An 18,171-nucleotide genomic window follows, 5' to 3' on the forward strand; every position below is an offset into this window, starting at 1 on the left:
TATTCTCCTCAGACCTCTGGCATCAACAAGGCATTTTCACCCAGACAACTGCCACTCACTGGATATTTTCCCTTTCTTGGACCTTTCTATGTAAACTCTAGAGTTGGTTGTGTGTGAAATTCCAGTAGATCACCAGTTTCTGAAATACTCAAACCAGCCCAACTGGCACCAACATCCATGCCACGTTCAAAGTCACTTAAGTCACCTTTCCTCCCCATTCTGCCTAAATGCATTGAGTTGGTGCCATGTGATTGGCTAATTAGATATTAATGTTAACAAGCAGTTGAACAGATGTACTGTACCTAATAGTGGCTAGTGAGCGTATATGTACAATATTGTATAAAATGTGCAGTATAAATTAAATAAAGTTAGATGTAAAAAGGAACGTGCAGTGAAAGACATTTTTTTCGGAAGAAGGAATATCTATTCATCTATTGGCACTCCGGCCACCATAAAAAACCTCATGCTGTTCCATTCCATCTGAACTAGTGTGGTGCTGAGGTGTCACCCATCACATGGCTGCACTCGGGTCCCAATCTGGGGAACCTGATTTGATTTGTCATGTGGTGGGTGCGGCAGTGCGCTGTATAAGCACATGCTCCTAACCTCTCTCTCTCTATTTCCTGGACACACAGAAATGGATGCATAATTTAAATTGTCTCCGCATAGTACAGCAGTTGATTTTAGGGCACAGTCATTAGCATTGAGCAAGTGCTTGCCTTGGTGTAACTGAGAGTCCCTGCTTAATCCGCAAGAGAATGTCCAAGTTGGGATTTGAACTTAAGCATTTTGGAACTCTGAAGCATTCAAGATGCTGCTGTTACATAACTGTTTTGTAGGGCATAGAATGCTAAACACTTTGGTAATTCCACTTGTTTTAAAGCATTACATTTTTCAGCTGCATTATTATATATTCTGTGTATAGTGTTAGACCATTCCACCCTCCTGTTATTATGGTTGTCATGATGTGTTCTTCCATATAGTACAATTGCTATAGTTTTCCAAGAGGGTGTGATCACATGTATCTTCTGAGAAAACGTGTGTTGCTGACTGAGATCTTGGTAGAACCCGCAGAGTACGGATACATCCTTAACTTAATATGAAAGCTTTTCCCCAAACAAGGCAGCCTTATTGATGACAGTCAGAGATATAATGCTGTTATTGTATTATTTGTGTGATAAACGAAGAAGGTTGGAAACATCCATTTAAGAATAAAGAACTGCTTTTATAATCTAAAGAAGGGCATTTATGAAACAAAATTTACAGATGATGACCTTGTTTTGCAGAAGAGGTACTGTATTGAACTTTATTCTAAAATCATACAGGATTTTTTTTCTTAGATTTTTCTTAGATAACAAATTTGAGTGTGGCAGTGCTTATGTAAAGGGAAACATTTGTGTTGTTAGATGAGATACCAGTATAGGACACCAGTAACATTACTGCTGTACATATGTAGCAAACATTATATAGTACTTGTTTTATTAATAAAGGATTAAAAAAGTAACAGATGTCACTGCTTTCAGCTCCTTCCCTGCATTCACATTTTAGAAAGTAAACGTTTAATCAAATCAAGCAAAAATATCAAGCAATAATATAACATAAAGAGTTTACATTCATCAAATCATAGCTTACTAGTTCCTGATTCCTTTATGTTTCCAAACTATTTATTTGAAATGTAAAGATTACATTTGGCCATAATACTAGACAATGGGTTACATACTGATAATCCTGCATGAGTAATATAGTTCACAAGGCAATTTAAAACAGAATAAAGTATTTTACTTAAAGTAGGAATGAACAATGTTACAGCAAACATTTGGCAAAATGTCTGTGTATGTGAGTAGTATACAGAAACAGCATAAAGAAAAGACAATAAAGGTTTGGATTTCTGTCTGCAAATTTTCCATATTGTCCAACACTTTTCACAAGCCTATTGACTCATTTTCAAGATGACGCTAGTGAACAATGCAGGATTATGGATAAGGGAAAGAGATTGCACTGTAGAGCACAGTATGGGGCAATGAACATTACATGATATCTGTAGATAGTGACAAGAGTACAAAAACTAGGTGGTAGCTTACATGAACACAGGCAAAATATGCAGATTCAATACTGACGATATGTCGGTTAAAATTCTTATGTAAAAGGCATGAACTCTGAGTCAGCAGCAGCAATGAAAGGGCCAGAGTTCAAACTGCACTTGCTTTTTTTTTATTTATTTATTTTTTTTTATTTACCACATTCCTTGTATTTATGGTTAAACTATATTCTGTACTTTTTTTAATGACAAAGAGATTCCAATAATGGAATGTTTTATTTTTGATTTTGATTATAGGCATGATTATAGTTGTTCCAACCAATAATTCTTTTTCATTTTCTTTGGATGCTGGAAGTGATTATTTGCTGTGTGATACTCCACACAATACATGTTTTTATTACCCATACAGTGATGGTAACAGCTTTGTGTTTTGTTGTAATGATGCAGATGAAAAGACCAATACAATCAGTATGATGAATTATAGTTGTTGAAGCATTGTATTATACCTTTTTCTTCATCTCGTATGATGATTTCATTACAGTAGAGTATTACAAACACATAGCGCATATATATTCTTAATTTAATAAAGTGAAAAAAAAATGACATAAAACCAATTAAACTAATTAGCGCTTCCCTATTGTTTTAGAATGAGGCTTAGAGTAGTGGTCTTCAAGCCAGTTGTCATGAAGTATCATTCCTTTTTTGTCCTTGGGAATTTTTTGTGACAGGGCCAGAACTGAGTTCTCAGCTGTCACCTTTACTGTTTTGATTGATACATTTCCCTTGCCACCACTAAACTGCAGACTTGCAGCTGTCTGCTAAAGAGACAAAAGTAGAAACAGTGTCACTTTGTCACTTTCAGACTTTTTTATTTATTTATTTTTTTCTCTTGATGATGTGCTAGAATTAAGAGTTTTAAAATAGTCAAGCAGAGCCTTTTCAACATTGGTGCTAAAACTTCTTTCATTGTTTCACTTTATGTAAGCACCAGTTAAAGTTTGGTACGTTTTTATATTTACAAGGCTTTGAATGAAACCCTAGATCTAACATAAGCATTTGCTAGCATGAACATGGATACAGACCACTTAAACAATGAGCTCACTGAAAGCCAGCTTGTACCATTGGTCAGTCCGTAGCACTTTAATAAAATGCATCCCTTTAATGCCTGGATACTCTTTGTACCGTGTCTGCTGTCACACAAGTCATAAAGCCTGTGTTGTTTGTAGATGCCTTGCTACCTGAACAGCAATGGAAAAGAAGGTTATTCTGACAGATCTCAAAAAGATACTGATAAAGCAGTTCAGTGATACTTTTAAATAGAAATGCCATGCTTATTTCAAGGAGTGCTTGTCAGTCTCTCAGCACTTACAGAGACTTCCTAAATCTACCATTTGAAATGCTTAAATACCGGGTTTGTTGACATAAAGGCAGAATTTTCAAAAGTGGAACTGATATGGCTAGCAGAGGTTTATTTTTAATTTGTTTATAAATATGTGTACCTCAAAAGCAAGATCTCTTTTTCATTTTGCAACACAGTAAACTTTCATTTTGAAGTGTACCAGAATAATTAGTCAACAAAGCACCTTGGACTATTGTTATACTTGCAAGACATGAGTAAAAAGATACAGAAGCCTAATAACCAGCTGAGCTAAAGTCTAAACCTCTAGTATTGTCATACATCAACAGATACTCCTATTGAATCTGGTGTTAATTTATCACACTCAGTAATGATATTCTTGGTTCTCTGGCAATCTGTAAAAGAGATCTAAAAAGTTTGGGTTTATGTTTTTGTCCACCACAAATTGCCTCCCAGGTGAGATCAAACCCTGGCTCTCATGCTTTAGCTTTAGTTTCAGAGTGGACACGCAGGCATCCTGCTTACCTGAGCTAAATGAAGCATTGTGTAGCGCATTTAGCTAACGCTGTTATAAGTAACCTCACTTCACCATAGCAGAATGGTTTGTTAGACACTGATGCAGCATTCATAAATACAAACTATAAAAAAAAAAGTCCAGGAAAATGCTTACAATGTCCCTCATCACCATAGCATATTTTATTTTTCCATTGCTTATTTGTTCTACACATAATTTTACTTGTAAATGGGCAAACTTAAATTCTGTTTTATTTTACACTTGAAAGACACAGTTGGTGTGTGCAGGGTCCAGAGAAGTTTGATGGAGTTCAATCAATATGCATCTATAAAACTAAATCAGTAGTTTTTAATAAATATGTTTTGTCCACTATCCATAAAAAGAAAGTCCCTATACGTCTTTCACCACATAAAACATCTATTTGTACATTTTCTAAATCTGCTTTTTCTAGGACAGGTTTACAAGGTGTGTATCCCTATAGGCAGGAACCAATCTTCAAGGGCATTCTGCCTGTTAGAGAGCATAATCAAACACACTAAATCCAATATTCATCTATACTGGGGAAACTTAAAGTTGCAGGCTAAACTAAAAAGCAAATCTTTGGTTTGTGATAGTATATTAGAGTAACTAAACAAAATCATCATCAATACCCAGAGAACATGCTACCTCCATAACTTTCTTAAATGTACCTTATATCCATCTAGAATCTCTCATCCTGCTATTCACTCACCGCTACAAGTTTTTTTTGCGGAAAATGCAAATGCAAAATTGAAATTTTAGACTCATGTTGGCAACAGAATTCTTTAAAGTTAACCACTACATTTTTCACAATTTCTTTATATTTCTTTTGGATCCTTATTGTTACCTAAACATACAGATTACTTCTTTGAGTGATACGAAAGCTTTTCTTTTCAGTTTGTTCACCGCACCATCACATTTTGTATCAATTTAGACTCGGACAAACCCAGAAATGTTTGGCAGAACCACATAAAACAGTATCCATCTTTTGATAATGCTTTGACAAGCTACTTTATTAAACCAATGATAAGGTTTATTATGAAACGGTGGTAGCAGCACTTTATCTGGATCCACTATGTAAAGTCTGATGATACTTTTGGTACCAGGCTGTAGCTTTTTTTCTGGCTGGCCATTGGTTCTGAACCAAACGTAAATTCTTTGCTCTACTGTCTCACTCACAGAGAAAACATGGACTTCTAATGGCTTCACATGTCGCTGCAGGCTCCTGACTCATCACTGTGTTCAATTCTAGCTATATTGTGACCTTGTAATCAAATAAAATAATTTTTGTTTTATACATAGGAAAATATTAAATTCAAATTATCATTAAAATAAAATATTGATTAATTATAATTCAAAAACATAAAATTAACAGCTGAAAAATGTTTTGTGAAAAAAATATTATCTGTTGGAGAAAAATGTTTTTCATTTTTGATTTCTGCTCCCAATAATATATAAAAATCACTTTAAAAATTGAAATAATGCTTTCTATGTATACCTGTGTTAGTGGATGACATCACATTTCTTAAACCACTGCCATTATCATGTTATTGCCTTAATGTGTTTTATATCTCGAGTCCTAATTCAGACTGGAATGCTTTGTGTATTAAAAGTGTATTTATATTTCATGGTAGTCAGTTGGTGTTTTTAGTTTTCCCTTTCCCTAAAGTCAGAAGACCAGCAGTCAGGCTGGTTTCCATATGATACCAGGCAATATGTAATATATTACATTTTGTCAACTGTTGCTCCATAATAGGGTGTATTACTTACTGAAGAAATACTGTACATCTACTTTTACATATTAAAATGGGTTTCAGAAAATACATTGCTTTATGCTTTTAGACATTGTTAAATATAAATGCCTCAATCCATCAATTTTAAGTATTTAATTTTTCATAATCATAGTACAGTCTATTATAAGTGCAACCATCTAAATGGTTCTTGCTAGTTTTTGATGTGTGCGGTCAATACATTCATTTATTATTTTTCCTGCATTTGAACTGTAAATACGTAATTAACATTGATCAGTTATTTGGGGCTTAATAAAAAATAAGGATGGTCTTCAAAAAGAAGGTGTGTTTAGAAGTTGATGATTTAAATTTTGAAAAAATTCTGTATGCTAGTTCTCAACAAAATAAGACTGTGGTTATATACATCAGCAATCAGCAGGCGACAAATTTAATTTGGAATAAGGCAGTACATTTTTTTGGAATTTAAAAAGTCATGTTAGCTTTGTCAGCAAAAGCAGAGCCAAAAGAAATCTTGCTACAGTTTTTAATTGAATATATTTAAATGAGGGCACTCTAGTCACATAGTGGCTAGCAGCACTGCTGTTTCACAAATTTAGAGACCAGGTCTTTGTGGAGTTTGCACATTCTCTCCCAGGTCTCCATTGGTTTTCCCCTGGGTATTCCATTTTTCACATGCTACTATAAAATGGCTCAGTGGGAGTGAGTGGGGGTGTATAAGGGTGCCCTGTGATAATCTGGAGTCTTGGCCAAGGTTTTTTATATTAATTAAATGATAGGACTTCAGTGTGTAACTGCAACCTAACCCTAACATGAACAATGCAAAAAATGAGCATATTCCAGGAAGCATTTTTCTGAGTTCTCATATGTACTCCTACTGTTGTTTTGAAAAGGACTTTACTGCTACATACTGTATATGCTGCATACTAGCATGGAGTCCCTAAACGGTTTATGGCAAAGGTCAAATAAATCAGGGGTCTTTTTGAAACTTGATCATACATACATATATACCTGATTCTTGAATGCAGGTTGATTATTGATTCCTAGTTGCATTTTATGTTTTTTTTTAAGAGTTTTAACTACACACTTTACCATCTTTCTTTGAAAAGCACAGATTCCTGTACAAATTACGCATATGGAGAGAGGCTTAAAGGAGCCAATTAAATATTTAATTACATTGTAGACCTTTATGATTCATTTCTTAATATGTCTAACTGCTGCAGTTGTATAGTATGATTTTTCAAATTTGCCACATTATTAATTTTATTGGAACTCAGCCATATTACTAAAAGATTTTTTTTTTCTTGTGGAAGATGAGATGAGCATTAATAAAAGTAGAAATGTGTTATGAGAACGTAAAAGAAAAAGGCAAGAATATTTTGTCCCTTTAAGTAAAAACAGAGTCTTTCTCTATGGCATATTTTACATATAATAAGGATTTAGTCTATTGGCTTCCTAAATAAAAATCAAACTTCTTTTTTTATATGATGTCTTTTTATACCTAGATCTATCCTTTTTCCTTTCAAATGCATTTACAAAGAGGATAACGAAAAACGTCATTCAGAGTGTGATTTATACATCAAAGTCTTGGGGCATTTAGGTGACTGAAATGTAAAAACGATGACTAAGACTTGAAATGATAAAAGGCTCACTGCCTACACAGCTTTGGAGCAGAGTACCGCTCATTCTGTTTCATGTACAACACAGAAGGATATTACCAGCTAAATAGAAGGTGCTTTCCTAAGGCTTAGTATAGTTTAAAGGGATACTTCTGTCTGAATATACAGTACATGCATGTATTTGAGTGCATGAGAGTCAAAGAAACTGTAGATGCTTCATAAAGCACATTACTGTCTTTGTGCAAGGGCAAGAAAGAAAACTGGTGGAGCACAATACTGCAGAGCTAGCTTCCTATTGAAGTACTGAGAGACACCTCTGTTCTTTTTATCCTTTTCAGATACTATAATCTTTTGTTCTGGTGCAGCCTTATGTAATATTTTCAATGTCTATATATTTGTTCATGAGTTGTTTTGTTGAGTGGGTATGGGATGACAATGATAAAAAAATGTGCACGCTGTTTTCTTTACTATTTTGCATTTCTCTAGACTGGAGTTGTGAGGCTTAAATGTACGAGAAATAAAGATATCATACTGTTTTATTTATTTTTTGCTGTTTAGCTATAGTATTTATCTCAGTAAAGCTGTCAATTACAGATGGTTGGAAATATTTTTCAAGGGACTTGTCCTCAATCATTATGCCATGTTAAATTTCCTTACCATTTCATTATTATTTTTTCAATTTATGATTTTCTTTGACGGGATAGCCAAGCTTGAGGCAGCTCATAAAAATGACTCCTGTAGTTTTTTTTTTTTTTTTTTATTTGTGATGATTATTGTTTTTTCTGAACCTACGTAGAATACTACCTACAAAGGTAACATTCCCTTGTGCATGGAGACAAGTGGTAGTGAGGCAATAAGATATGCAGTAGGGAGCAACTGGTGATCAAGAATAAATGACAAAGCAGCTAGCGCGTTACTTATATTTATACCACCCAGTGACCACTTCAGAAAAACGAACAGTATATAAAGTACGCTAAATTATCAGTTATCTGGCCTGTGAAGACTAGATTTGTTCATTATAGTAATTGGAATGTGGATTTGTTTTCCTTTGTATTCCTTTGGGATTTTCAAATAAACTAAAATGGACCCAATAACAGAAAATGCATTCCAGCTGATGAGCTGAACTGCATTTTGCGCACAGTGTTTTCATATGCTGTGCATTCAGTGCATTAGATGTATAAAGTCTTCTCAAATCCAGTCTTTTTATATTTCTCTGTCTCTTGCCAGTTGCTGACTTTATGTAAAGATGGCTTCTTTTAATGACTTTCAGTGTTCTTATCAATACTGTATAAACACGTCTGTGAAGTTGTGACACAGTAAAATACTTTTAAATGATCAGACTTAATAGAAAAAACATATTTAGTACTGTCTCCCCCTTTTCAAAAATACATTATAGTCAGTAGTCAGTTCTATGTGGGCACAAATTCTGTAAAGGAAAACCAAATTTTATTTTGCAGCTGGCTTTTTATTTATAAAAGGCCATTAAAATCACAAATTCTGCGAAGTCTAAGTAGATTTCATGTTTTTTGGTATGTTCTTCTTTTCTGTTCTCATAAGATGGCTACATGTATTTCTGTTCTGATGCTCAAGCACAAATGTCCATTCCTTAAACAAGGGATTTATTTTCTGTTGCTAGTAAGTATGAGCCAGGCTAACTGTTTTGTCAGAACTAGTCCTAAATACCCTATAGACCAAGAAATGTAAGAAGAAAAGCTGATAAACGAGCAACGATGAGGTGTAAGACACAAGAATCTGTCAAAATCTTGGATAGTAACTGTGCTGCCAGAAAGACATGCTTTTATTAAAGTTAGTTTTGCACTAAGTGAAAAAATGTGTTTGTGATAGGAAAATATTACCCATTTATAAATAACTACGACAAAACAGTGATAATAATACTGTTTTGGCAGAGCTCTTTCAATTTAAACCCTCCTTTGGATAATTATCAGAGTAAGACAGTTAAAGGACTCTGTAGCCTAATCGAAGCAGACAGTTTCTAGTCTGGAGAAGGAAGTGGGAGAGTTTTGGTTCCCATTTTGCACTTTCTGGAACAGTTTAGGGAAGGAAGCACCTTTACACCTTTTGTTGTTTGTGGTTTCTGATGTCACATCCTTCCGTGACCACTGTATGCATGTTTCCTGTCATTCTGTCAGGCTAGTCTGAGTAAATGGTAAGCATTGGACTTACAAGAAGCTCTGCAAAACTCATCCAATGGATGTACTTCCTACTTTGGACTTAAATCTTCCTTCTGTCAGCATAGAAAGCTTCTGCCAAACTGTAAAATGCTCAGCAGATTGCCCATTAAAAGTTCCTCTTTTTATAATTGATATTGAGGCAAGCTCACAATTTGTAAAGAATAATGAACTCATTCTTGTTTTAGTAATTTCAGCTTTACTGAAAGATCAAAAAACTTTTGTTGGTTTCTCAAATATCAAATAATTCATTGCATATAATTTTGTAGGTCGAAGAGGTGCAGCTTTATTGTGATAGCATGTGCTGTTATAATTCCAGTGCCAAAAACGCAAGTGTGCAGCACCCATAACACACGCTGTCGCCACTATACTGTAATAACACAGATGCATACTCACACAATTTAAAGTATTTTCTTAGTCACAGTTTTATTAACAGAACAGTGAATCATAGGCAGACCGAAGGAATCCAACATGTGAGCAATATTCTTGAGCTGTGCCACATCCACCACTTCCAGAAGGCAAACAGAGAATGAAGCACAGACATGTCACAGTAAAGAAGACTAACAGGAGGAATTCAAAGTAAAATGAAACAAAGCAAGTAAAATCTGACAAGGATTTCCCATAATTACGTGTTCCCCACTATCTATCTATCTAGCTAGCTAGCTAGCTAGCTAGACAGTGATGTATAGTGCATATAAACTGGAAATGTGTTATTGATGCATGCCATCCTATTTTACTGTATGTTGAATCTAGTGTTGATATTGTTGTAGGCTTAAGCACCATGTGATCCCTCTTACCTGAAACGTAAACTCAGAAAAGGGGTAGATGAATACATTCATCTGGGAATATAATACCATGTTTCTACCTTATATCATAAATCATAAACATTTTTCTTTCCTTTTTCATTAAAATGGTTTGACATTAACAGGCTGTCTACATATACTAAAAATGTCATGTTTTTCAAGCTACAGTAATTCTCAAATTTAAGGATTTTTAAAGCTATTTTCTTACTTTTATGATACTTTTTTTCTGTTTCTACCCATCTAGTATTACTAAATCCACAAAAAACTCACATTTGTATAATATGAGATAATAATAACAACATTGTTTTATTTTTATTTTTATTACATTGTTTAATAGTGATACACACACCATGAAACACTTTTACTTTTGTGTCACTTTCTTTACTGACAGTTTATATAATGTACACCACATACTATTCCATACTTTTTTGTGAATCTTACCAAAAATGTCTTTGTGAATACTCAAATATAGTTTTCTACTGGTTTTGTATTTTCCATCCATCCATCCATTATCCAACCCGCTATATCCTAACTACAGGGTCACGGGGGTCTGCTAGAGCCAATCCCAGTCAACACAGGGTGCAAGGCAGGAAACAAACCCCAGGCAGGGTGCCAGCCCACCATAGTGGTTTTGTATTATTTTTATTTTAATAAAAATACTGCAAAGTTCAGTTTTTCTTGTCTTTGGATGTTTTATTTTTCTTCTAGCATGGAGAGAAAATGACATTTGTCTGTCAAAAAGCCTTGCTGACAGCATAGCAAAATGTCAAATACAAGCATGCATTTTCCTTTATCCTCTTAACCCTGTATTAAATTATGCCTATATTTAGAGCAAATAATTTAAAAACCAACATAAACTACAAAGAAAATACATAAGCTTATAGGGTTTAGGTCACACTTTCAGAGTCACATGGACTTGCATTGAACAGCTGGTTGATAGCTGCACGCCAGTACCCATATCTTACCAAAGCAGACACAGTCGAAAGTATACCGGATATTCAGAGCTATTTGCCATAATGACATTAGATACACCATATCTAACCTCTTTCTTAATTTAAGAATGTCTGTCAATGATGAACATGAAGTTCAGTAACAAATGCAGCAAATAAGTATTAATAATTTCTCATTTATTAGATACCTAGCTGTATTAAAATATAATAAATTGAATTAAAAAAAAACAGTAGTGATATTTTTTTTTTTTTTTTTTTACAAAAGTCCTGCTGCACTGTTACGATTCTAAAGTATTTTATCAAAAACTGTTTTTATCCTCAAACTACTTTTTTCATAGTGGTATAAATGTTTTTCACTGTCATTGTTTCAAGTGGATGTTGGTAGCAAATTCATTGCAGATGTCTAAAAGAAAGAAATTCATGTGAGTCAGGATAATGACCTAGTAAAGTTGCAAGAAAAACAACCAAGCCTCAGTCTAATCAATCACTGTATGATCTATTAAGGTTAAATCCTTAAGTGGAAGAAAAGAGAAACAAAAAGGCAGTCGTCTCTGTTGTATTAATAAACGACATTTAAGTAAATGTTAAGTCACAATAAACTCCACGAAAGCAGGGTAGCATTTTGCAATATGTTAAAAACATATAATTTCAATATGTAATATATAATATAAAGTTCTATAATGAGATTTTTTGAGGTAAGATTGTTCATTCTGATACATTTTCTTTCTTCAATGAGATACATGTTGATTTTTTTTTTAACATTTGGCTTAAAATATCATTGGTTTTTGTTGATACAGGTTTTCAAACTGTTTTTATTCAGCTCTTATAGAGAGCATTTTCATCTGTTATTTTATTTTATATTATTTTATACTTGTGCTTCCATGAGTCTTGTTATTACCCAGGCTATGAATACCTCAAACTAATGATCAATATTTATTCATTTTATATCTTTTTTTCAAAAGAACACTCTTGTAAAGTCAGGTCAGCTTTCTAGCCAGGATGAATAGCCCTTTAGCTAATTCTCAAACAGCTCTTCAATTCCTTAAGAACGAGCTTCTTGCTGCTGAGTGGGTCTATCCTGCTTAAATACCCCCAGAAGGATCCTGACCTTTAAAGAAGCTCTGCTCCTAGCTAACTCTGTTACAACTCCAATAAGCTATCCACACTGACCTTCCACCCGACTCAGTGAGCAGCAGCTTTGACGAGTGTGGCGTAGTAAGCCGATCGTGCCATCAGGTTCAATTCAAAGAAAGGAAAACCTAATTGTTCCATATGCATTTTGTACGGATTAGTGTATTAGCTTACAGTTCCAGAGAAAGCCCTTTAGCTTCTGTTTAGTCTCACATGTGTGCTGGCTATTTGCAGTTTTTTTGTAGTTGTTGTTGTTATGAGAGGTAAGACCATAATGCATTACTATGTACAATATTTTTATTGACATTTGATAGTTTTTTTAAAATGTGTACTTTAGAACATCTTTTGCATTTTTAAACATATGTACCTACATAAAGAAAGGCATTTTATTTTTTTCTGAGTTAATGTAATGTTTTGTTTATGCTTCATACGTTATAAAGAAAAAGCTCAATGAACTGATTAAGTGCATAGTGTTATGTGCAATGTGCTAGTTTAGCACATTTGATAAATTAAAAGTTGTTACCTTCTACTATTGTACTTTTGAAATAAAGATTAAGCATAGTTTTTAACATATTTAAAGCATAGTTATTAACATATTATGTGTTTTTTTTTCACTTAACTGGTGTTCAGATCAGGGATAAATAGATATTGCGTCAGCTTAGTTATGTAAGATGCTGATGGAATCTGCCAATATTGTGGGAAAAAAAGGTACAGAATGATATGCTCACAGTTAGAGTATTGTAAAATTGTACAACAGAGAGACAAGACAAGCAGTTTATGAGAATTCTGGAACATTAGCTTATGTGCACTTGGATTGGACAGGGCATGAAGGTGAGGATTGCTGATGATTTATTTACAATCAATATTTTTTTCCTGATTAACAAATTGAGATTTGTTAGTTTGTTCAAAGTATGCATATGCTTGAAGTTATGGAAAACAGTAATGTTTAACTTGATCTCATGTATTTGTTTTTTTTTTCTCATTGGATTGGAAGACCTATTTAAGTGATGTATACCAGTGGAGCTTTACATTAAACAGCCTTAAGAGCTGTATTTTTGCTTTTGATAATTTAGATAGTACTAGGTGTGTTCCTTAGTATATGATGAATAATGTGACTGATTTGTCTTCAAAAACTTTGAGTTTTCTCATGTGTAGAAAATTTCTTAGCGGCCCTAAGCTATTTTTAACCAAGTATATTTTAAGCGGAAGGTGTTATTAGAAAGAAACATTGGCTGCATGCATTAATTGCAAAGTGCACTTATTTCCAACACAGAAAAGTAAAACTGATTACAGGTGGTGTTTTTTGAAACAAAAAAAAATACACAAGTACAATTTCTCATATTTTTCTTTAAATGCTAAAAGTATAATTTGTAGTATATTGTAATTGTATAATTAAAACATCCCTACATTTTTAATATTTACTTTTTTGAGTATTTACTCTATCACTCTTTACTGTAACTGACCATCTGCCTTCCTCCCTTGGGGACTGTCGATGTTTGGAATCTTTTGGGGGAAATTATGCTATGTTAACAGGTTATTAAATTTACACTTGATGCCTTTTAATGTATATTTGTTTTATCATTTAATTGATTTATTGTTTACATTGGACAAATGAACTGTCTTAAAAAATAAGACAACCCAATCCAGCATTGTCATGAAGGTATGCGATTTGCAGTTCTTGAGTCCTTCAATACCCGTAAAAAAAACGTTTTATGGAACATGCAAGGATTTCACCTATAATAAAATTAATTTTATAAAATCTTTTATTGAACGATGTAAATAGATTTAATGCATGTTAGACCTCTGTGGGAGTACATATTAGCTCAGTTTTTAAATGTAATCTTAAATACTGTATTTTTTAATCTGGTGAATTTTAAGAAGCTGTATAAATTATTCAGTAAATATTGCTATATCGGTCAACAAATGAGAACAGTATTGTCAACCAATAAGTAATCATTTACATGTAGACTTAAATCGTCATAATATGGATTTAAGAAATGATAACAGTGCTGCTAACAAGAAGAAAGGTGGTTTTTAGCCACGAAAATGGAAGTGTGCTGTATAAGAATAAATCGAACATAAACTTAAATTAAGTCAGATGAGTCTACTGTGATTTTATGTAAAATTCCACATATTTATAATCATAAGAATTTCACTGATATATGGAAAAACAAGAGAGTTTAGTATAACTCAGAATAATGATGTACTGTGTAATTCCATCATTTTGCTTAAAAGCATACAAATGATTATGTCTGAGAGCACAGAGCGGGTCAAGAAAAGAACTGTAGAAATTAAGTTTTATTTTATCACCTGTACAAAATTCTGTTATTTCCGTCCTCTCTATTAATTTCAATTGTCTCCTTAGATTTGTTTATGTTGAAAAGTATTGATGCTTAAAGCCCCTGAATTAAATGTGAATTAAATTTGCCATGCTGTATTGGTTATGTCACGCAAGGCATCATTGTAGGTGTGGCAGCTGAGCTGATACAGAGATTAAATTATTTCCCTCTGCTCTCAAAAAGACCAAAAATTTAGCCCGATTGTTTCAGTGGTAGCTGTCTTGTAGAGTGCCTGGAAGGAAAGAGTATATACAGCTAAGAAACTGAGGTACAGTCAAAGATAAATCATTAGTGTTGACCCCCAATCCCTACATTGTGTGTCCTTATATTTATTTATATCCAGTGCTTTCACATTAAAAGCATCTCTTTCTAAAATTGTTTGTTTCTGTTTAAACTTTTCTGCACAAATGGAAGAAATTGGGGCAGAATGGTAGAGTAGATTTCTAATTTGATGCTGATTTATGAACTTTGTCCTGGAGCAATTTCTGTGAGGCGTTTGCATGTTCATGAATTGTGTGATTCAGGTGTCCGCAAATTGTCTCCTACAGATCAAAATCATAGGTTTGGTTACATAGTTTGGTTACATCCATATAGACACATATATTGTGTTGTTGTATTTAACTCCTATGACACCTCTTGTATCTATGGTTAGGTGATGTTATCAGTTGATAAATGAGAGTCAGAAAAACATACCGCTTGTGCTCTGCAAAAAAAGCCATACAGTTGTCTCAACCAATGTAGGCAAACAGAGACAGTACTGGCAATTGTTTTCATTCACCTTGTTTTGATCAGAAACGATCTTGTCAAAATTGTTAATATTACAGCTTTGAGACATGCTTGTCATTTATGCTTGTCATTAACTATCTGTAGTAAATAAGGAAACAAGACTTATATTGCAAAGAGAAACGTTTGATACAATTTGTTTTAATTTGTGATTTATATAAAGCTTTACTTTTTCAGGAGCAGATGTTGGAACATTTGAATTGAAAGAAAAAAGTGAAGAAGGAAAGGCCGGTTTTGAAAAAAGACAGTAGGAGAAGAAGATAAACATACAGTACTACAGGGAAAAGAGAGGAGAAGAAGAGACGGGGATTATGGGGAGAAAAAAGATTCAGATCACGCGGATAATGGATGAGCGTAATAGACAAGTGAGTAATATGTGTTTGTCAAGATAATTTTTATTTTTGACAGATGACACTTAATGTTTTAATATATTTAAATTATATTTCCAAATAATTCTTCTATACACATGCTTTGAAAAAAATTTTCACAGGTCTTTCAACTGTTTCTAAATATAGCTTTTTAAGCATTTTTTTTTGACTTGGTGTTCTTCCACTTTAAAAAGTATTTAATTTTTATTGACTTGACTGAAGTGGCTGGAAGGTAAGTCAGTAATGCATTATGGAATTTTTTATGCAGTGAGAGTATAATATATAGACCATAAGTAAAGTCAGGCAAGACTGATAATACAAGAATTTCACAATCTACTGTGAAAGGAGTGGACATCCAACATTGTACATTTTTGCAACACTGGTTATAGCGTATGTTAGCAAACTTTAAAAATATCAACAGTCCAAAAAATGGTACAGTGAGACATGAAGTAGGTCCTTGAAAAATACAAGTAAATATTAGAATAAATAATACTATGGCACAGATTAAGAGCTGTAGTCTTAAAAATTTCTTGAAAGATAAAAAAAAAACCTTGATACTGTACATAGCTTTTTCTGAAACTGTTGGATCAAGTAACAGTACAAGGCAAGAACCAGCCCTGGATGGTTCAATGCATGGCACACACACACCCACACACCCAGAGTCGCTCAAAAGATGTACATTTAGAGCTGCTGATTAACCTGACATGAAAGTGTAATTGGTGTAAACAGAGTAATTCAGCACAGACAGTGACCAGGCTCGGAATTAAACCTAGGTCCCTGGAGATGTGAACTCAAACTAATAAGCCATTATGCAGACAGTGGGAATTTGGCATTCTATGCAAATTCTGTATAAATTTATATATAGACACAAACACAGCAGCCACTACACTAAGCACACCTATGTACTACCAGGGTACTCCTTTGCCTATAAATTAGCATGTATTCTGGAGATTGGGTTATATAATTGTGTCTTCTAGAAACAAATAAAAAGAAACATTCTATTAAAGTAGCACATTGTAACATGATGTATCATATAAGGCCTTTATTAAAACCCTTGATCATTTACTCGTTATTTTTCTAACCTTCCAATTCCAGTGTTTCTTTTTTTTGACTTCCTCTGTATCAAGATTCTGAATAGATTATTTGACATGAAGTTTGACATCACCTTTGATGTTTGTTGCTTTTACTCAGTTACTCATGCACCATTTAAAATGTGTCCTGATTATGTTTTATCTTTTCCCTACTGTTTGCTACATTTCTGCTGTATGCATTAACACTATTTTATCCAACATTCACTTTTTTTGATGCTTGGAAAAGACATTTCAGGTGGCATTCTGGTTGCCTCCTTCCTGTTCATGATTATTGTTAATGGGTACGTTCTTCTCAATATGGATCCCCCTTTTTGAGTTGTCTAACCAAAACAACATTGCGGATAATTGTACCATTGTAGTTTTCTGCAGATTTCAATATCCTGTTCCTGCCTTGTCTTGAAGGGTCTGAATTTTGAGGATTGTGTTGTATATTTTTATCTACTCTGAAATGACATTAAAAGTCCTGTAGAAAGTTGGTCCCTGCATTTTTATCCATGATACAGTATATGAATTAATATTAATACATTTACACATGTCCTGTTTACAAAAGTTGTCAGCTTTCATTTAAAATGCCTATTAAAGCATTTATAGCTATAGTCAGATTGAATTCTAATGCCATTTGAACTGTTCTGGCTAGACTGTATAGTGCAGTGCCTTTACATGGTGTTGTGTGTTAACACAGGACTGAGGACATGCTAATTCATATTTAATGAAGTTCTCTTTAACTAGTATATTGTCCCAAGCAAAGGTTGGGAAAAAACCAAGGTGTACAACCTCTTTTTGTAATATTTCTCAATCATGTTCCTATACTGAGACATTAATTTAAATCACCTTTTTAATTGCAAATTTAACTTTAAAAAATACAATATTGTTTGCAAGAAGAGTTGACAACAGAGTAGCAGATATCTAATACAGATATTAGGAGGCATGATGGTACAACAATTTGTAAAGCTATCCACAGGTCCTGTTTCAGTTTTGAGACTTGATTCCCACTGCATTGAGTTTGTCTGTTGTTGCTGTATTTGTGTGAGTTTCTTCTGAGTTTCATCTGACATTTCATAAATGTGTTATTAGACTGATTAACAATTACAGATTGCTTAACCTTGTGTAAGAATGGTTCTCCAATGCAAGGCCCTTTACAAAATACACAGTACTGTTCAACAAAACAAGACAACTAAGGTAAAGTTAAGAAAATAGAAATACTAAATGTGATCACAAAGAAA

General features: G+C 33.6%; 1 protein-coding gene across 13 annotated transcripts in view; it reads left to right on the plus strand.

Moving 5' to 3' along the window:
• LOC114654283 (myocyte-specific enhancer factor 2C) overlaps nt 1–18,171 on the plus strand; it is a 187,273-nt gene that overhangs the window by 69,831 nt on the left and 99,271 nt on the right. For all 13 annotated transcript variants that reach the window (XM_028804737.2, XM_028804740.2, XM_028804739.2 and 10 more), the window contains one exon: nt 15,667–15,854. In XM_028804737.2, coding sequence (XP_028660570.1) covers nt 15,801–15,854 — 54 coding nt within the window. In that variant the 5' untranslated portion in view covers nt 15,667–15,800. The remainder of the gene's footprint in view (nt 1–15,666; nt 15,855–18,171) is intronic.

The sequence above is a fragment of the Erpetoichthys calabaricus genome, chromosome 7, assembly GCF_900747795.2.
Source record: "Erpetoichthys calabaricus chromosome 7, fErpCal1.3, whole genome shotgun sequence".
Classification (NCBI taxonomy): domain Eukaryota; kingdom Metazoa; phylum Chordata; class Cladistia; order Polypteriformes; family Polypteridae; genus Erpetoichthys; species Erpetoichthys calabaricus.